Here is a 22,002-nt window from a genome sequence, read left to right as displayed (position 1 = left end):
TAATTTGAACAAAGGTCAGAGCAACCTTGAACTCATGACAGGCATTAATAGACTGTTTTACCAGCAATGTAAACTTCTGGTGCCTTCTAGTGGTGTAATTGCATGTCATTCATCTAAAATTTGTGACCCTTTACATTTTATTCTAACACCAGAATTCTTTAAAATGCTTTCAGGTATGATACTGTATATTTGGCCACAAATATTGGCCACTCTATTATGCAACCTTTCTTTTTTTTATTATTTATGTTTTATACAACCTTCTTATGGTTATTTTGGTATTAAATATTTTTATTGTTTTGACAGTGTGTCTGCATGGAATTTCAATGTTACATGACATTGTCTTCGTTTTGTAGTTGTTTACTAAACCTGTAACATGACCTAGTTTCTCTCCTCATGACCTTACAGCGCCTATGTTCTTTATGACAATTTTCCTTATTCCAGATATTAAAAACTCTGAAACATCACCCTTACCAACAAATCTACAGAGCAAAATGGTTCACATTAAAAAAAACAGCTTGACGTAAAACTAGATAGGTTAGCTGCCAGTCAATCAGATGGAGAAAATTCTCCAACAGTGGAAAATAAGGGTCCAGTAAAGACATACAGCAAAATAAGCCCTATAGACAGCAAAGTGGGTGACAGAAAAGCCTACAAAAAGGTCACCCTAAAGATAAAGAGGAGGAGAAGTGTAGCTCTGTTAGTCCTGCTAAGGTAATGGTTGTCAAAAGGTGTCTTAAAATAAAAGGGGTCAACCAAGAAAGCAAGCAAAAGAGATACTGATGACCCCAGAGCAAGAATCCAGAACTGGTGCTGATATGAAGGGAAAGATTAGAAAGCAACCAAAAATTGATCAATGAGTCTGTCCAAACAGAGACCAAGTATGGGCCTGAAGAAAAGGTTATCTCTTGCCTACAAAAAAAAAAAATGGAAACACCCACCCATAAAACACCAGTGCCAGTCCAGTCTAGAACTTCTAGAGATCTGATTGCAGCTTGATGTAGAGGACACAGACGGGAGCTCAAAAACCAAAAGGAGGTCCACAAAGTGACCTAAGTTGGACAGTGAGGGTCATGACAACGATGATAACTGGATGAGTTGCAGTTGTGGAAAGTGTGAGGTCCAAGCAAACTGATGAGGATGAAGTAAAAGCAGACTTGAAAAGCAACTTCAAAACCTAAGACTTCCAAAAGAAAAGAGGCTTAGCTATTCTGAAACTTTCTATAAGGCGGGTGCAGAGAAGCAGGTGATAAAGCAGCACAATAAAAAAAAAAACTCAGAAATGTGAAACAAATGCTTTGATAAATGTACCTAGTGAGCCTGAAAGTCTCTTTTAGGCCACAAATAATAAAAAATTAAAAGACAGGTCTGGAGTAAAGAAGGTCCAATTCGGTGTGAGACATGCAGCTCCCGGATGAAGAGGCACATGCTGGATGCACACCGGTGCTTTAGCATTTGTGTTCTAATAAAGAACAAAGCAGACATGAAACCACTGTAATCTTTGTAGATTGAACTGCTCTGCTCCTAAAAGGTGGTGGTGGTGGTGGTTGTGTTGGCTTTGGTCCGTGCAGCAGCCTGTCGCCTGCAGTGCAGATAAACGAAGAGTGGATGGATAAAGGCCACGCAGATCAGGATGGTCAGAGCGATGTTCACCTACAGTAAAGACAAGCTGTTAGTTGAAGTCTTTCAGTGATCCGTGCAACTGTTTGAATAAAACACGTTTTGTCCAAATTATCATTCAAAGGTTTATTGTGGGTTTTTTAATGCCTCACAGCAAGAAGGTCCTGGGTTAGATCCCCAGGTGGGGTGAACCAGGCTAATTGGAGACACTGAATTGTCCCATAGGTACCCAGCCGCTAGTGCTTTGTAGTGCCGGTTCCAAGCCCGGATAAATAGGGAGGGTTGTGTCAGGAAGGGCATCCGGAGAAAAAACTGTGCCAAATCAGTAATGCGGATCACAATCCGCTGGCGACCCCTAACGGGAGCAAACCGAGGAAGTAGATTGTGGGTTTTTTCAAAGATATGCCAGAATCGTCTTGATTTTATTTAAATGGTACACTTAGGGTCTTAGGGTGTGTTCGAAAACCTAGTGCGCTCTCTACATATACGCTTTTACGTCATCCTTCACATGCTCCAGAGAAGGAGGCTGTTCGAAGTCTTAGATGCCTTAATATGCTCCCTACTAAGATATCTTAAAATTTAAACTGTATTTTGAGTGGAGAACGAGGGAGCAACCGATGCTTCCTTAGCGCTGAAGGCAATCCCAGCATTCAGTGCAGCATGACTTATTTTTAAATGTAAATAAATTATCATTGGTTTTTAATTGGTATAAACATGTACAAGTGTCGTTTTGCAAGTTGTGACTCGTCAGGGACAATTTAACCGTTTTCGGTACATGGAGGGAGACATTAGTTGACATGCTAGTGCATTGTGCCACTTCATCCCTCTGGTTTGAATGGCATGATGCTAACTGTGTTAGCTTGGTAAGCGAGTCCTCTCTACTTAGGCAGCTGCCTGTGTAGGCAGTAAGACAGCAAGGCAGCTCACTAGGTTTTTGAACAAACCCTTTATGTTTGGATTTATGTCCCTTTGCTCTTTTAAGGTTGATCCGCTGCTTTTGATAGTGAACGACAAGTGACTGGCATGACTCTGCTTATTTCCTTGACCTCTACTTAAGTCAGTTTAATTATAGATTTGAGGTCCGGATTTTGGAACCATCATTAAAAAGGCTTATTGTAAGTTTATTGTAAGTCTGTCCTTTTTTTTTCTCACAGGGAATTTGCACCCAGTTACTGCATTGTGCCCAGTGATTCCAGGGATTCTGGACCCACTACAAACCCTTGCAGAATTTGCATTATCACAGTGTGTAAAGTGTGTGTGTGTGTGAGTGATTGAGAGAACAACACTGATATCTGACTTACAGCTGAAGGGTTTCCATGCAGAGCTCCACTGATTAGAGCAAAGCAGGGATACTGCAGGAGTGCCACGAAAGCCGAGAGAGCCAACACTGTCCCATACAGCTTCCCAAAATGTTCAGAGGGGAACCTGCACACATAGATTACAGCTGAACTTAAAGTATGTTTACATTACACTCGCAGAAAGGAACCGGTGGCTTCTGGTATTGTTCTGTCTGTGGGTGTGAGTGGGCACTCACGCCACGCTGAGGAAGGCCGCGTTTCCTCCGTACAGGAAGGATCTGTTGATGACCTGCAGGACGAAGGTGAGGTACTGCAGGGGCAGCAGAGGGACGGTGGCACACAGGGAGAAGAGCAGACACTGAACGACGGTCAGAAACAGAGATAGTATAGTTGCCTTCAGGTCGGCCTCGCTCTCACTCTCACCTGTAAGGTTACACAGAAAGAGAAATCGTCTTAATGGCTGTGTTTTTTTTATTAATGGAGGTTTATTAAGTGCATGTATGAGAGTCTTTAGTTTAAACCTTTTTCTCTGGGTTTTCCTTTGTGCCGGTCCATAATGAGCCCGTTCCAAGGGGCGCACAATATTCCACACAGCTGGGTGAAAGCAAACGCATTTGTGTAGCTACTCACTGTGGAAAATAATACATACAAAATAAAACCATGAACAGAGTCAACATCCACACTGTCACATATATCACAATGTTGCTGGTGATTTCCAAATAGGAGTGGGGTTCTTTCAGGTACTGTGATTTTACCCAAGAAGGGCCTGGGGTTGATTCAGAGATGTTCAAAAGTCACAAAATACGAGTCCGAGTCAAGTCACGAGTCTGAAGGCTTGAGTCCGAGTCAAATCACGAGTCTGTAGGCTAGAGTCCGAGTCAAGTCACGAGTCTTTAGGCTAGAGTCCGAGTCAAACTCTTTGCCCAGGGGCCCAGACTATCCTTAATCCGTCCTTGCACTAGAGTGCAAGTCAAGTCACGAGTTTTTAGGCTAGAGTTTGAGTCAAGTCACAAGTCAATATAATCTACACAAAACATATTGGAAATGTAGCGTAGAAATAAAGAAATAATCTGTAAATTCAGATAAAAAACAACAACAGATTAGCGAGTGTATTTAGCCATTTTACTTTGTGTCTTTACTTTCCTCCTCATTGTGTAAATGAATGTAATTTCTGTAACAAGAAGGTTCCAGTTAAAAGCTTCAACTGATACGTTTTGTTTTCATTACAGAACAAAAGCGCTCGATAAATCACGACACAGCGGCCAAAATCCCAAACACAGCAAAAACTATCATAACCGCTGCTTACCTTAGCTTCTGTTCTTCCAGATGCTATTACATTTATAAGCGTGTGTCCCATTAGGAATAGAATGCGTTATTTTGTAAATGTGCTTATAATTAAAAACCTCCAAACTTTTCCCGGTTGTGAAGTAAAACAGGAAGTCGTTAGAAAGCCGATCGAGCGTTTCATTACCACGTCATCTGTGTGACGCAAACTGAATAAATGCAAATAACAGCATTTCTTACTAACAATTACAATCAGAAGCTCTGATTGGTTCAGAAAGCGGTTCTTACAATCATTAGCGCCAATTCTGTAGGAGCGTTTCATTCACCCCAGCTGTTCCTGTGAAGTGCACTACGTAGGGTATTCCACCATTTTAAGTGAGATTCATATTCAAAGTAGGGAGCAACGCTTCATCACTATGCCGGAAGCTGGCTGGAACATTTACCCATTGCGTGTGTGGGTTAAGACGGCCGGAGCGTTATTAGAGAGCAGAAAATGACACGATAAGAATGATGTTGGATCATATATATATATATACGTATATATATATAAATAAAATTGTCACACGTAACTAATGTTATCACATGTTGCTGACTTTTGTTGTCCACAAGTCATTTGAAACGAGTCAGAGTCAAGTCTGAAGTCGCTTTGTGTGTGACTTACATGCGACTCGGACTCGAGTCCCCATCTCTGGTTTGATTCTCTGGAGTTTGCATTTTATGTATTTTGTGTAAAAAGGCATTAATCAGTGAGAAAATACTTCTGATTTTAATATTTAAATATATATATTTCATTATACAATCCCAGTCTTGTGCTTGAGGTATCAAAATTATTAGATACAATTATTATATTTTTTTTAATTCTATTTTAATTATATATTTTTTCCATTTTATTTTTTTTAACAATCACAGTGGCCATGTGTTGTAGAAAACTAATGTGGCACAATGGTACTTTTGTTTGGTACTTCACTGTACTTTTCCCCTTTAAAACAAATGCAGTTGGGAATCACATGTAATCTTGTCCAATTATTTAGTGAGTTAAAAATCTGCACACACCTCCACAATTCTTACTGAATGTAGAAAATAAGTTCTGAAATTAGACTGGAAAAACTTCACACTACAAATTGTTCGTGTATGAATAGGTGTGTAGATGTTGTACCAAGGTGGTGGTCTCCAGCTGCAAGGTGGTAAAGCGTGGGGTTCAGGGTCCCAATGAACAGCAAGTGTCTAAGCTGCATGACTGACAGCCACAGCACGTGCCACAAGAAGAACCAAGAAAAGACGCAGCTCCTAAAGCTTTGTTCTGAAACAACACACACAGGATCCAGTATAACAGAGGATTTTAAATAACACACAGCATCATCAACTACAGAGCTAATCAGACAGCCAGGCTACATTCCTTTAGGATAAAAATTACTACAGACAAAAACTAATTGTGCACTGCATAAAACGTTAATATCTTTTAATCTTGCTTAAAAGTCTTCAAATGTGCACCCTGAAACCAAATCTGCTAGATTTCCCATTACTAGTGATTAACTAAACCATTTAGCTAACTGGTTGGCCACTTAGACATCACTCCTGACCTTTCGAATATCTACAGTTGACTGTCTGGCTTCTGTTCCAATGCAAATTGAGAACTGAACTCTATTTTTAGTGCATTTTTAATATTATGATTTAGTAGCAGTTGGTAAAGAGGTTAGAATTTAGAGTTTCTTCTCACTTGGCTTCTCTGAAGTGGCTAGAGGAGAACTCTTTCTTCCAGCTAACAGTGCTTTCGTCTCCTGGGAAGTCTGGAGGTTGCCGTTCTCTGTTGCAGTTGAGGTACGAGACTTCCAACATCTCAGCCTGGAGTTGGACAAAAAAGACATGAAATGGTTTAAACATTGATGGCGTATTCACATGATGTTCAAGTAATCTGTGAAGATTTGGGAAGACTTGGCAGGCAGTGCTTTGTTTCAGCAGAAGGGGTGTGACATTATCTATAATAATATTAATGACCTTGGTACTTTATGATTAAGCTCTAAACTGTATCTGTGGATCTGTGGGTAACGTTTATTTACAAAAAAACTGATGTGGATATTTTGCATCATGAAGCCAATATGAAGGTACAAATCTTATCGTCTTATAATAACTACAGTTAAGAATCTCTTATTAATATTTAACTGGGGGAGAACTGGTGACCACAACGGCCATAGCTTATGATTTACATAATTTATTTATTCATTAGGATTTTAACGTCATGTTTTACACTTTGGTTGCATTTATGACAGGAACGGTAGTTACTCATTACACAAGATGCATCAGTTTTAATGTCAAACACAGTCTTGTACAATTTTGTATCTCCACTTCACCTCACTTGCACGTCTTTGTATTGTAGGAGGATGAAACCCACACAGACACTAGGAGAACGTGGTATAGAATAAGACATGAGATTTGTAGTTTACCCGTAGGTGTAGTTCTCAGGAAGAGGGTAAGGAATGTGTTTGAGAGGCATCAGCAGAAACGTGCGGAACAGATGAATCACGCTGCCGCAGGACAGGAAGATGAAGGAATGATGGAAAGATACTCCAGTCTGATAAAGCAGCTGAAGAGAAATAAATGCAACGTCAGCTTTATCATCATCATAACCAAATGAATTTAATTTTTTGGTGTTGTTTTATTGTTTGACTTATATACAACTATTACAATAGAAAAATCTTCTCTTAGTACCAGTCAGGTACAAAAAGCAAGAGATTTTATTTTGTAGTTAGTCATTGAATGTTGACCTATCAGAGGGTTTTATATCAGAGAACTCAACAAACAACAAACAAACACAAACAAACAACAAGAATAAATCCTGGACGCCCTTAAATGTAAGTTTTAATTGTAAATATTAACGATTTGCTGATTAAAATGTCAATTAAAAACCCGCCCCAATGTAGTTTATCTCCTATTCACTGCCCCTTGCACCACCCCCATTCTAGCCGAAGTGAGCCCCATACCCGACCTTTCGGACACATGTGCAATCACCACTTGTTTCTTTTCACCAACCAGTGGCAGGTTCTCACACTACTGTACACTATGTAAATCCTTTACCACTCATGGGAGCCTCAAACAGGGAAGGAGAAACCCTGTCCGGCCTTCCCTTACTCAGACTCACTCAGTTTTGTCGGTTGGAAGCACTGCTGAGATCTGATCATTACTATTAACACTATGAGGTTGGATTTTGACTGATTATTAATTTGAAGGATTATTATTGGTGTATTGGTTATAAACCTCTATGAGTGACTGTGGGAGTACAATTGTGTCCCAAAAATACACTAATTGTACCACCATGACATCCATACTGACAGAACCAGAACTTTGTATGAACGTTTATTATATAATACAAAATAATACTGAACTGCTTCTGTTTTTCACCTTGATTACAAGAAATACAGCAGAAGAAGAATCAAATGCTCCGTTATACACCGTGATGACAGTAGAGCGATGAGCTCCGAACAGATTCCCCACCTGCAGAACAAGAAGACAGAGCAGAACTGCTGATTATTATAATATAACAGGTCTTAAATCATAAAATAAGACAATACAATGATCAGCCATAACATTAGAACCACCTCCTTGTTTCTACACACATTGTCCATTGTATCACTTTGTAGTTCTACAATTACTGACTGTAGTCCATCTGTTTCTCTACATGCTTTGTTAGCCCCTTTCATGCTGTTCTTCTATGGTCAGGACACCCACAGGACCACCACAGAGCAGGTATTATTTAGGTGGAGTATCATTCTCAGCACTGCAGTGACACTGACATGGTGGTGGTGTGTTAGTGTGTGTAGTGCTGGTATGAGTGGATCAGACACAGCAGCGCTGCTGGAGTTTTTAAACACCTCACTGTCACTCCATGTCAGTGTCACTGCAGTGCTGAGAATGATCCACCACCCAAATAATACCTACTCTGTGGTGGTCCTGTGGGGGTCCTGACCATTGAAGAACAGGGTAAAAGCAGGTTAAAAAGCATTTAGAGAACAGATGGACTACAGTCAGTAATTGTAGAACTACAAAGTGCTTCTATATGGTAAGTGGAGCTGATAAAATGGACAGTGAGTGTAGAAACAAGGAGGTGGTTTTAATGTTATGGCTGATCAGTGTATATGATACGATAATGGGAATGCTTTAATAAAGAAACCAATTCCATAACATCAAACCAACTCCTAGGGGATAATACATAATACATACAGACTAAAATATACTCATATTTGTACAGGACCTTAATTAACTGTAAAAGACCTACCTGCATGTTTGTGACTAAGAAGATTAGTCCTCCAAGAGCAATGAGGGTGAGAGCAGGGTAAAGAAGGACCGACAATGCTGTGAAAAAAAACAGAGGTCCTTCTCTTACCCCAAACAGCAGAAAATGACATTACAATACCACTATAATTCATGAAATCCAAAACAAAAAGGACATTTGATTAAGCAGTTCTCAACTTTGTGGTCATCTGAGATGCTGACATCTTTGTGTTGGGGTCACAAAAATTGAAGCCTTAATGTTAAAGTTTTTACATATTGTACACTAAAGTAAAGGATTTATAAAATAATAGTTGCATACTGTTTATATAGTATGTATGGGTATATTTTTGTTTATACAATTATTTGGAAAAAGACTTCATACTACTGTATATAACTGGTGGTAGAAATCCTGCTTGTTGGTATGCTTGGTGTTGTGGTGGTTTGTAAGTTGCAGGAAATTAAACAAACCCTGAGAAAATAAACAAGATGCCTTACCAGCACTTGAGAACGCTATCAAAAAGGTACCAGTGGTGTAGAGAGAACTAAAAGGAAAGAAAGTGTAATAAATCATTAGAAAAAGTGGAAAGTACAATCGGAGTTGGTAGTAAATCAAGGTCTTAATTATGATATATACTGGGGGGCGCATGTATTTAAATATGCTCAAAATGATCAATCACTAGCTTTGTGTAATGTTAGAACCCATCAGTCTTCCCATCAGTTGTTGATATGGCTGGAATGTTTTAGAACAGCGGTCCTCAACCTTTTTTGCACCGCGGACCAGTTTAATATAATATATAATTTCATGGACCAGCAGGGGCGGGAGGATTTAAAATGGAATAACTATTTACAAATGAGTTTTTTTCGCTGCAACAAAACGCTTCCACCTGGGGGTGATATGAGATGATAAACACCCGTGTGTTGGAAATGGAAGCAGTGTTTTCATTGCTGATGTAGCGATCTCTAATTATTTATTCTTTCTGTGCGGTAATAAATGACCCTTGGACTGGTACCGGTCCGCGGCCCGGTGGTTGGGGACCACTGTTTTAAAATGGGATGAATAGCATGCACTCTGATATTTACTGTCCACTCTTGGAAGGAACCGGCTAGGAACCTTATTTTGTTCATGTGAAGAGTAAACGTTCTGTCCTTTACAATGGTTGCCTCGAGTTGTTCAGACATTTCTTTTTTAATCTTTTTTACTGCACCCCCCCCCAATTTTCCTCCCAGTTTAGTCATATCATGCTACGCGATTTGTATTTCTGCCTCTAATGCTGCAAACCTCCACTCCTGACCAAGAAGTGCCGTAACTAACACACACACACGTTCCGACACACGTGCAGTAGTTTTCTTCTTTTCACCTGCACAAGGTGGATTCACGTGGGGATCCGTATTGCACATGTAGAGTCTCACACTGATCTCCATTATACCCATCATGCAATCACTAGCATTGTCTGATTGTGCAGGCTCCATTGATCAGTCAGTAAAGATCGTAATTGCAGCAGTAATGGGGATTCCCTGCAGTCCTTCCTTGCTCAGATGAGCCAATCATTGTGTAGACACCCGGCCGGCCGCTAGCAGAGCTGGGTTTAAACTCGTGAGCTTGAAGTAAGAAATTAATGTTGTTGGCGATTAGAGTTTCTTCTCTGAGCAGAGATGAGGTCTGGGACATCGTTTCACACACACCAACACACATAAATGAAAGAATCATCCAGCAAGCCCCCTGAACGTTATGCAAGCATTCTCCCGTTCCCATTTCTCAGCATGAGAGGATCCGTTTCACTTTTCTGTAGAGTTCCATCACTCTCTCTTATCAGATTCAGCAAAGTAAAATTCCCAAATTTACAATGCTCTGCCAAACTACCCCATCCCCCTGGTCTCCATTCCTGCCTCAGGCTAAACATTTGATCAACCTTCCTCCCTCTCATCCACTCCCACGGCCGCGTTATTGACGGTATCTTATCACGTACGCTGTGTCCACTGATTACACCGACAGCCTGTAAGATGACGTTCTCATGATTCAAATGCAGTTTCAGGTGTAAAATCATCACTTTCAGTACACTCATAACAGATTTATCCTGGTCCAGTGCCACCTAGAAAAACTGTGCCAGGCAGGAATACACACCGGGCGAGGCGCCAATCTATTGCAAGGAGTTGCACACTCATATACACCTATTTCATGGGAGGTGGAAAAAAACCACAAACCTGGTTACCAGTTACCGGCAGCGAGTATCGAATCCAAGTCCACAGTACTTATGTTTCTGTGCTGCACCTACTATACCAGCCGAGCCACCGTGCCACCCGGCAGACATTAACTGTATTATCTCTATCTCTATTTAATTTTCCATCATACACTTTATACTTGAAACTGCACCTCCCAAAACTTACATTAAATTATTATTTTATTCAATTCTCTCCTCATTAATAACTGCATGGTAGAGATTTGCTGGATTTGCTATTGCTATTGTGCAATATATTGTTAAAGTTATTCAATATAATTAAAGTTCAGATAGCTTTCAATCTTGATTGTTCTGGTTTTTTAAATTTGTACTGTTGAATTTTTATAATGTGAACCTTCATTGTTGTATAATGCTAGCTATCTGTTCTTATTTATCTATCTATCTATCTATCTATCTATCTATCTATCTATCTATCTATCTATCTATCTATCTATCTATCTATCTATCTATCTATCTATCTATCTATCTATCTAATATCTATCTATCTATCTATCCTATCTATCTATCTATCTATCTATCTATCTATCTATCTATCTATCTATCTATCTATCTATCTATCTACTTATCTATCTATCTATCTATCTATCTATCTATCTATCTATCTATCTATCTATCTATCTACGTATTTACTTATCTATCTATCTATCTATCTATCTATCTATCTATCTATCTATCTATCTATCTATCTATCTATCTATCTATCTATCTATCTATCTACGTATTTACTTATCTATCTATCTATCTATCTATCTATCTATCTATCTATCTATCTATCTATCTATCTATCTATCTATCTATCTATCTATCTACGTATTTACTTATCTATCTATCTATCTATCTATCTATCTATCTATCTATCTATCTATCTATCTATCTATCTATCTAATATCTATCTATCTATCTATCTATCTATCTATCTATCTATCTATCTATCTATCTATCTATCTACGTATTTACTTATCTATCTATCTATCTATCTATCTATCTATCTATCTATCTATCTATCTATCTATCTATCTATCTATCTATCTAATATCTATCTATCTATCTATCTATCTATCTATCTATCTATCTATCTATCTATCTATCTATCTACGTATTTACTTATCTATCTATCTATCTATCTATCTATCTATCTATCTATCTATCTATCTATCTATCTATCTATCTATCTATCTATCTATCTACGTATTTACTTATCTATCTATCTATCTATCTATCTATCTATCTATCTATCTATCTATCTATCTAATATCTATCTATCTATCTATCTATCTATCTATCTATCTATCTATCTATCTATCTATCTATCTATCTATCTATCTAATATCTATCTATCTATCTATCTATCTATCTATCTATCTATCTATCTATCTATCTATCTATCTATCTATCTATCTGTTTATTTATCTACGTATTTACTTATCTATCTATCTATCTATCTATCTATCTATCTATCTATCTATCTATCTATCTATCTATCTATCTATCTATCTATCTATCTATCTATCTATCTATCTACTTATCTATCTATCTATCTATCTATCTATCTATCTATCTATCTATCTATCTATCTATCTATCTATCTATCTATCTATCTACGTATTTACTTATCTATCTATCTATCTATCTATCTATCTATCTATCTATCTATCTATCTATCTATCTATCTATCTATCTATCTACGTATTTACTTATCTATCTATCTATCTATCTATCTATCTATCTATCTATCTATCTATCTATCTATCTATCTATCTATCTATCTATCTATCTATCTATCTATCTATCTGTTTATTTATCTATCTGTTTATTTATCTATTTATTTATTCATCTATTTATTTACTTATCTATTTATTTATTTATCAATTTATTTATGTTTACTGATTTTCCTATCTTTTATTTATTTATTGATCTATATATTTATTTATCTGTCTGTCTATCTATCTATCTAAACATGTTAAAATAATAGTTTCAGGAGGTAATAAACTGCATTTATTATTATTGTGACCGTGCAATATAAATTCACAGCAATAAATAACAAATAAAAATTTTTTTGCCAGAAAAACAGAGAAAAAATGCTGGACTCACATTCCCAGTAGTCTAATCACCGTGGTACCAAAATGGTCAAACAGGAAGCCGATGGGCAGCATGAAGAAGTTGTTTGCAGAGGAGGCGATGGTGAAGATGGTTGAGAGCTGCTCATCCTGTTTACTGCAGTCTGAATCAAACACATCATAGTTTACACTGCACTATTACAGTTTTTCTCAGTCGATTTGGTTCATTTCTCAGATCAGAATTGAAATTCTCAGAACTGTTCATTCAGTCTCCACATCTCCTTGTCACTTGTGCACATCATAATAGCATTTCTCATTGTGTTTCACATTTTGCAAATGCGTTTGTACATTCATGCAAATGGTCATGTACAATTGTCTGCTGTTTTTTGCATTATCAATTGCTTATGTCATGTTTATCAAAATGTGTTCTACTGATTGTCTGTTGAATTGTCTTACCCTCTAAAACATTTAGGCCTTGGGTCATTGCCTAGGTCATTACATGCAAAAGTGCTGAACATGTTGTCATAATCTCTCAGGCATAATTTGTACATTTCTATGAAACTTTTTTGGTAAATTTTGGTAATTTATCCTAAATTGATTAAATTGTTCTCAGGTGAATCTTGGCTTTCAGTTAAGAAGAGGAATTTGTGAAGGTTTAATCAACCAATAGACAAACAGCTCTCAACCATAGGTCAGAGATGCATCTCATGAACCTTCAATTGACAAACATATATAGACACAAAACATTGCAGTGTCACAAAGTCTCACAATGGAAAGACAAGGGTGAACAGCCAAGAAAAGGGGTAAGGCTGCGTGGTGGAAGGTTGAGGGGACAAAACAGAGGAAGAGGTAGGAGAGTCCATGCCCATAGGTTTGTCCCAGATGAAATAAGGGCAACAATTGTGGACCATGTTTTAAATCATGGTCTTACAATGGCTGAAGCTGGTTGCGGGGTACAGCCGAATATTGGAAGAACAACTGTGTCTTCAATCGTTCAAACGTTTAGTAGAGAAAACAGGTATGTAATTCAGAAATGTGCACTCTGCTGTAATGCTGCACATTGACATACATTCTGAAATGTTATTCAATCTTATGTTTTGCATTTTTGCATTCTTATACCATATAGGACTGCAAGACTAGCTCATAGGGGTGGCAGAGGTCCCATTTTCACACCTCAACAAGAGGAGGCTATATGTGCTATGGTCATAGCAAATAATGCCATTAATGTCATTTTGGATAATGTGAGTTTTTACCACTCTAACACCATCAGGCAATGGTTTGCCATTCATCATAGAATGCTGATAGAATTCCTCCCACCCTACTTCCCATTCCTGAACCCAATTGAGGAATTCTTCTCAGCCTGGAGATGGAAGGTGTACGATTATCAGCCGCACACCCAGATGAACCTGCTGACTGCCATGGATGCAGCTTGTGAGCATATCACAGCAGATGCCTGCATGCTGCATTGCAAGGGAAGATATCCAGTGTGGCGTGGATGAAAACATGTGGCCCAACAGAGAGGAGTGTCAGGATGTATAGAAAAGAAAGCACTATAATTCCTTAAGTTGTTGTCTCAGGTTGTTTTGAATATTTAGAGTAAGTTTCTAATTTTGTAGTTTTTCCTTTGTGTTATAGAGTGCTGCCAAACAGTTGTCTGTCTTTCCTGAATTTCTATCGGATTTTTTTGTCAACAAATTGCCGTACGAACAATACAGTAAAATAATATTACAGTATAAATTTGATTCCAGTCCAATTTCTTACTGTCAGTCTCCCACATACAGTCATGTGTAACTTTGTGTTCTGTGTAAGTTTGTATTTTGTGTGTAACACGTACCGTTTCAATTAATATGCCACAGAATGTGCAGCGTTCTTGTAATCAAAAGCTTAGCTAGTTTCCATCAGAATATACTTACAGTGTACACTGTTGCACTGACATGACTAAGTATTTTGACTGCATTGTTCATAGGCAATGACACACAGACTAGACATTCTGATGGCACTGACAAGTTGATTAACATAAATATTTGCTTTTGAGGCAAAAACAAAGAATTCTGAGCGAGGTACATGCTTTTGCAGGTATTTCATTGAGTTTTGCTGTTTGCACTAACTGTTTTGAGAAATGCACTTGTTGTGATGCCAATGTAAATCATGATGTGAGAAATGTACCAAATCAACTGAGAAAAACTGTAATGTGTTAACAGGAAGGTGTGTGTGTGTGTGTGTGTGTGGCACCATGAATTTCAGTATTTGAATAATAATAAAAACAATAATACATTAACATGTATTTTAAAGTTAAAATCAATTTTGAAGCACAAATTCATATTTAACAAATGCAATCACAACTACTGCTTATTTCTTTATATTTGTTTCACCTAGATTGTTTTCTCCACTTTAATAATAGGTGATATGGTAAGTGGATTCATGACGTAATTTTACTGTTGCACCACTGAATAAAAATAAGAATAAACTCATTTTAACCACTTTTTGCAAGAAATAAAAAGCAGAATATCACATTAAGGAACTGACAACAACAACTGCTCATTTTCCCAAGAAATATCTGTATATATTAAATAAGGAGAGTAAAAAATAAAACCATTAACATATGGGAAAAAAATAAAGAAAATAAATACTGGACCTGGTCATTCAAATTATTCTCCAGGCTAAATAAGAAGGATGGAGGTCCCTAATGAGTCTGGTTCCTTTCAAGGTTTCTCTCTGTAATTTTAAGGGAGTTTTAATTTGCCATCATCGCCCTCGGCTGCTCAACAGGGAGTTTTTGGTCTGTTGGTCCTGGATGCTGTAAGGTTGCTTTGAGACAATGTCTATCGTAAAAAACGCTATACAAATAAATTTGACTTGACTTGGTAACAGTCTCCGTGATCCTAAAAGTCATTTCTAATCTCTGTTAATGGTACATTTTTAGGTAAAGTTTCTGCATATCAGTAGCCACCACCATGTAAAAGCCAGCTGAGGTAAGAAACTGATTTTAAACTTCACTCTTGCCATATTACTCATTTATGTGGAAGTTTAAAACCTTCGTTTTTAACATTGCCAAGTGAGATATTTTATTTCTGTTCTTCTATAAAAGAACATTAGGCTGGATGTTACCTCTTACTTTATATATTTAAATGCATTTAATATTGGATTGAGGTGCTTAGGTGGCGCAAGGGTCTATTATACTAGCCAGTGTTGCCAGATTGGGCGATTTTCCTCTGAATTGGGCGGATTTTGTTGGAAATTGGCGACAAAATTTTGTCTGGTTTGTAATCATTTTGGCGGCTTAAAATATAAATAAAAAACTATTGCTTTCTAAAGTAGCTGGAATATAAATATTCCTACCTTCACATCCAACTGGTTGTCAAAAGTTTGATTGACAGGTTATTCTTTCCAGTCCAAAAGACACAGTTGCCATGCCCATCAATACAGTGATTCATATGTTAGACGGCAACGGCACAGGCTTTAGTTAAGTTTATTCTTATTGACTTGCACAGGGTTGTGTGTCCTATCATAAATAATGCATTTCAAAAACTTGGTAGGCTACTTCAAAGACATGCAATCTGTCCTTTATAATTTATAATTACTGATCTGTACATTAAGACATGAATTTTTAGGTCATGGTGGTTTAACTGGTTTATTATTTTTAAATTGCTAAACATCATCTGCTTATCCTGTGTTGTTTTGGGTGGTGTTTCATGCATTTTGGCTGATTTTGGCTGGAAACCACTGATGCAATCTGGCAAGCCTGATACTAGCTCGTGTTGCTATTGGCCGTCTGAAGGACTACACAGACATCACTTGCTGTGTCTGAGGGGACTGGCTGAACCTCTGAGATGATTACTGACTTAAAGCATGACCTGTCGAGACCCTGACCAGGATAAAGAGGTTGATGAAAATGAGAAAAGGAAATATTGGATTAAATTTGAATATACGTGCATCTTACCTGTAATGTCAGTGCCGTTGACTGTGTTGTTGACACACAGGTAGCTGAAGTAACTGTCGCTCTTGAGCACGAAGACCAGCGAGGCCCATCCGAACATCACCCCGGCAAAACATAAACACTCCAGCAGGCCTGAGATCAGTGTGAGCCAGTAATGCACGCTCAGCCTGCCACTACGACACACAGACATCCTCTATTATCTCTACAGTATTATACAAACTTACTGTGCACTAACACACTAAAAAAAGACCGGTCACATAAAAAAGAAAATTAAAATTAAATGTTAGATATTAAAACATCACTGTTTTTCAATTTGCACTGTCAGTTGTTCAGCTTGAGAGAAACACTGATTGGTGCATGCTTTCTTTTTATTGACCCCTTTCACTCCTGCTTTCCCTCCTTTTCCTTTTTTTCTATGTACACTCCCATTTCAGTGACCGTAAAGCTGTGTGTAAAAAATATAGGAAGTTAAAAGCAGCATGACATGTAGCACATGGCCAAGATATGCCAAAATTATCATACTGCATGCATGGTAATAAAAATATCTAACCTTGTGACTATACGGGATATGCTCATGTAAGCAAATATTGACCACAGATATCACATCATAATAACATAATTCACATAAGTGCAGTTATAACAGCCTACATGTTTCATAAAAAGGCTTTCCACATGATTTAAGAGTGTGCCTGTGGTCATTTAGGACCACAGACATATTGGCGCACTATCAGTGTCAATGTTGTAGTTCATCCCGATATCCCAAAGATGTTCACATGTGTAGGACGCTGGGGTTCCTCCACACCTAACTCATCACACCAAGTCTTTATGGACCTCAAATTGCATCTTCTTCCATCTGCTGTTACAAACCTGGAGGCAAATTATTAAATGTATATGATTGATTTGATAATTGCACCTGAACTGCACCTATATAGCACCGTATTATTAAAGGGCAACGATGAAGAGAGAAGAACGACGACTGGTGATGGCGCTGAGGGCCGTGGAGAGATGTATGCTGGGAATATCGCTGCGAGATCACATCCGGAACGAGATGATCAGAGCTAGAAGTGTAGTGATGGTCGTTATCGCAGAGTACAGGAAGAGCAAGCTCAGATGGGCTGGACACATCGCACGGTTCACCGATGACAGGTGGACCCGTGCAGTTGCTCAGTGGTACGACGATGGAAAGACAGAATAAGAATACGGATGGGACCAACATGGAGAAGACCAGCAAGATCAAGGAAGGAATGGAGGAAATGCTGTAACCAGCGGTGCCAAATGGTACCTGATAGTCTGGTCGGTCAAGTGGTCATTATTAGAGAAAACAGTAGAGAAAGTAAAGAAAACAATATAGGTAAAAATATACAAATAAATATTAGGGGTTAAATATAAATGTGTGCTTCTAAATTGATTTTAACTGAAAATTAGGTTAATTCTATTATTACTAAACTGAAATTTATGGTGACACACACACAAACACACACCTTCCTGTCAATACACCTGAAACAGCAGGTGTGGCTGAAACATTTGTAATTAAGAAGGTTGTCCACATACTTTTGGCTCTATAGTGTAACTTAGGATTCCTCTAAATCTATTTTTTTCTTCTCTGTAAGTCCAGCAGCCTTCTGACATTGCAGATTTTATTCCTGATCACACGGTAAAGATCATTTAGAGCAGGGGTGTCAAACTCATTTTCACCGAGGGCCACATCTGCATCATGGTAGCCCTCAAAGGGCCGATTGTAACGTATCCTGCTGTGATTGCAGTCTGCTTTAAATTTTTGGACAATTTGTTGGTTATCTTGGCTGAATTCTATGTTTGGTGTCAAAATGCCAAATTTATTTTGTATATTTATAATGTATATGTACATTTATATTGTCCTCCTTTACCACAGACACGGCCTCATAACACAAGAGACCTACCGGATTTTATTCCTGAAGCACAAACTTGTTTTCACTTCCCATCTTTCATTAAATGTCCTTTCCTCTGCTTCAGTTTTCAAAAATATTTGTAAATATTTCTCAACATCACTTGTTGGAAAACCGCCTCAGTTAAACACTGATGTGGAAACACTGCCATCTAGTCACAAAATCGGCATGCATTGTAGGAGATGCAGTTTATGTACGATTTTACAGTGCATTTTAAGATGATCATGCGTCTTTTAAGATTTGGCCCGTGGGCATTGAGTTTAACACGTGATTTAGAGATTCATACATTAGCTTACTGGTTTCAATCTCTACTTTAAACTGACATAATAATAATAATAATAATAATAATAATAATAATAATAATAATAAGCCTTTTTTTTTTTTTAAGTGCACTTGAATCATTCAGTTTTTTTTTGGAATATAAATCAGTTATAAGCAGTTAAAGTGGATTTCATGGACTCAATCACTAGATGTAAACACCACTGAACCTTTATGTGAAGATTTTGGACACAGCAGATCTCCACCTCCTTTATAGCTCAAAGATTTCTAAACGGTCTTTTTGTACAATTCTACAGTGTCTGCTCTCATACAATCCAGATGTTTGTAGTTTGTAGTGAGTCAGGAAGAGATTTAAGCTCTTGTAAAGACAAGCATGACCATAATCCTTTTCAGCTACTTTATTTATTAATACGGGTTTCCAAATTTTGTCCACCCTGTATTATAATGACTTAAATATTAAAGGTAAACAACATTATAATATTAAACATTGTTAAGAGGCATGTGCATGTGTGAAATTCAGCAACTTTTTTCTGGAAAAGACGTCACATCTTTATCAAACATGCAATGATTCTCATGGACCAGATTGCAAAAATAAATAAAGAAATATGTGAATTAAAAAATGAATATTTGCAATTCCACTGAATTTAGGAAGAAAACGATATAAAAAATTGAAAGCCTTTGAAAATAGGCCCACATTCACTTTTGTATCATCATTTCTTGCTTAATTTGCATTTTCACTACTTCCCCTTTCACTCTCTATTTATGGTTTACGGCTGCCACAAGACAAGGTTACTCAATTATTTCACGGGTTTCCGTTGACCACAACGGGATCAAAAGCAACTGCCCTTTCACCCTGCTCATCACAAGACCACTAAATGGTTTCCCCAGTGTGACCAGCTACGTGACATACTACAATAACAAATACATTCATGTGTGCACATACAGTGTATCACAAAAGTGAGTACACCCCTCACATTTCTGCAAATATTTTATTATATCTTTTCATGGGACAACACTATAGAAATAAAACTTGGATATAACTTAGAGTAGTCAGTGTACAACTTGTATAGCAGTGTAGATTTACTGTCTTCTGAAAATAACTCAACACACAGCCATTAATGTCTAAATGGCTGGCAACATAAGTGAGTACACCCCACAGTGAACATGTCCAAATTGTGCCCAAAGTGTCAATATTTTGTTTGACCACCATTATTATCCAGCACTGCCTTAACCCTCCTGGGCATGGAATTCACCAGAGCTGCACAGGTTGCTACTGGAATCCTCTTCCACTCCTCCATGATGACATCACGGAGCTGGTGGATGTTAGACACCTTGAACTCCTCCACCTTCCACTTGAGGATGCGCCACAGGTGCTCGATTGGGTTTAGTCCATCACCTTTACCTTCAGCTTCCTCAGCAAGGTAGTTGTCATCTTGGAGGTTGTGTTTGGGGTCGTTATCCTGTTGGAAAACTGCCATGAGGCCCAGTTTTCGAAGGGAGGGGATCATGCTCTGTTTCAGAATGTCACAGTACATGTTGGAATTCATGTTTCCCTCAATGAACTGCAGCTCCCCAGTGCCAGCAACACTCATGCAGCCCAAGACCATGATGCTACCACCACCATGCTTGACTGTAGGCAAGATACAGTTGTCTTGGTACTTCTCGCCAGGGCGCCGCCACACATGCTGGACACCATCTGAGCCAAACAAGTTTATCTTGGTCTCGTCAGACCACAGGGCATTCCAGTAATCCATGTTCTTGGACTGCTTGTTTTCAGCAAACTGTTTGCGGGCTTTCTTGTGCGTCAGCTTCCTTCTGGGATGACGACCATGCAGACCGAGTTGATGCAGTGAGCGGCGTATGGTCTGAGCACTGACAGGCTGACCTCCCACGTCTTCAACCTCTGCAGCAATGCTGGCAGCACTCATGTGTCTATTTTTTAAAGCCAACCTCTGGATATGACGCCGAACACGTGGACTCAACTTCTTTGGTCGACCCTGGCGAAGCCTGTTCCAAGTCGAACCTGTCCTGGAAAACCGCTGTATGACCTTGGCCACCATGCTGTAGCTCAGTTTTAGGGTGTTAGCAATCTTCTTATAGCCCAGGCCATCTTTGTGGAGAGCAACAATTCTATTTCTCACATCCTCAGAGAGTTCTTTGCCATGAGGTGCCATGTTGAATATCCAGTGGCCAGTATGAGAGAATTGTACCCAAAACACCAAATTTAACAGCCCTGCTCCCCATTTACATCTGGGACCTTGACACATGACACCAGGGAGGGACAACGACACATTTGGGCACAATCTGTGGGGTGTACTCACTTATGTTGCCAGCTATTTAGACATTAATGGCTGTGTGTTGAGTTATTTTCAGAAGACAGTAAATCTACACAGCTATACAAGCTGTACACTGACTACTCTAAGTTATATCCAAGTTTCATGTCTATAGTGTTGTCCCATGAAAAGATATAATGAAATATTTGCAGAAATGTGAGGGGTGTACTCACTTTTGTGATACACTGTAAATGCACAAAAACACTTGACTCTCTTTTCTGTGCAAAAATACCCTCAGGTGTTGTAATCAAGGACCAATTATTTACCTACATTTGTTAGCATGTTAAATATACTGCACCATAAAGCAATCAGCTCACTCATGGGTCACCAATATCCCAACCGGCAGTTTTACAAGAATTGTTGTTATCAATGTAATCGTTGTTACAAGTCAGGTAGCTACTGGTTACACAAGATTCATCAGTTCACAAGTTTAATGTCAAACACAGTCATGGACCATTTTGTATCTTTAATTCACCTCATTGCACGTCTTTGTACTGTGGGAGGAAACCGGAGCTCCCAGAGGAAACCCACACAGACACAGGGAGAACATGCAAACTCCACACAGAAAGAACCTGGACCGCTTTACCTGGGAATCTAGCTGTGGGGCGACAGTGATACCCACGGAACATATACACACCAAGAACTTTATCAGGCAAACCCATCTTCTACCTACATTCATTGCCTATTTTATGAGTTGCACCCCCATACATATAAACATTGAGGGTATACAATTACTAACTGTAACCCACTTGTTGCTCTGTACACTTTG

General features: G+C 38.4%; 1 protein-coding gene across 1 annotated transcript; it reads right to left on the bottom strand.

Moving 5' to 3' along the window:
* Nucleotides 1-1,521: 1,521 nt before the first annotated feature.
* Nucleotides 1,522-16,886, bottom strand: slc43a3b (solute carrier family 43 member 3b). Its single transcript, XM_062999672.1, has 12 exons — nucleotides 16,700-16,886; nucleotides 12,794-12,923; nucleotides 8,961-9,007; nucleotides 8,470-8,546; nucleotides 7,596-7,688; nucleotides 6,641-6,780; nucleotides 5,917-6,041; nucleotides 5,356-5,499; nucleotides 3,437-3,544; nucleotides 3,152-3,338; nucleotides 2,919-3,042; nucleotides 1,522-1,650 (listed from the first exon to the last, which is right to left on the bottom strand). Exons 1-12 carry the CDS (start codon nucleotides 16,884-16,886, stop codon nucleotides 1,522-1,524), a joined length of 1,491 nt encoding a protein of 496 aa, XP_062855742.1.
* Nucleotides 16,887-22,002: the final 5,116 nt, after the last annotated feature.

The sequence above is a fragment of the Trichomycterus rosablanca genome, chromosome 8 (assembly GCF_030014385.1).
Source record: "Trichomycterus rosablanca isolate fTriRos1 chromosome 8, fTriRos1.hap1, whole genome shotgun sequence".
NCBI classification, from domain to species: Eukaryota; Metazoa; Chordata; class Actinopteri; order Siluriformes; family Trichomycteridae; genus Trichomycterus; species Trichomycterus rosablanca.
The sequence above is the reverse complement of the archived record's forward strand: the minus strand, read 5'-3'. Positions and strand labels throughout refer to the sequence as shown.

Coding starts and splice junctions, on each gene's coding strand:
- slc43a3b (XM_062999672.1), bottom strand. CDS start 16,886: ATGTCTGTGTGTCGTAGTGGCAGGCTGAGCGTGCATTACTGGCTCACA. Junction 6,042..6,640: donor CCTGAGAACTACACCTACGG/GTAAACTACAAA, acceptor GTCCAACTCCAG/GCTGAGATGTTGGAAGTCTC. Junction 3,043..3,151: donor GCGGCCTTCCTCAGCGTGGC/GTGAGTGCCCAC, acceptor CTATGTGTGCAG/GTTCCCCTCTGAACATTTTG.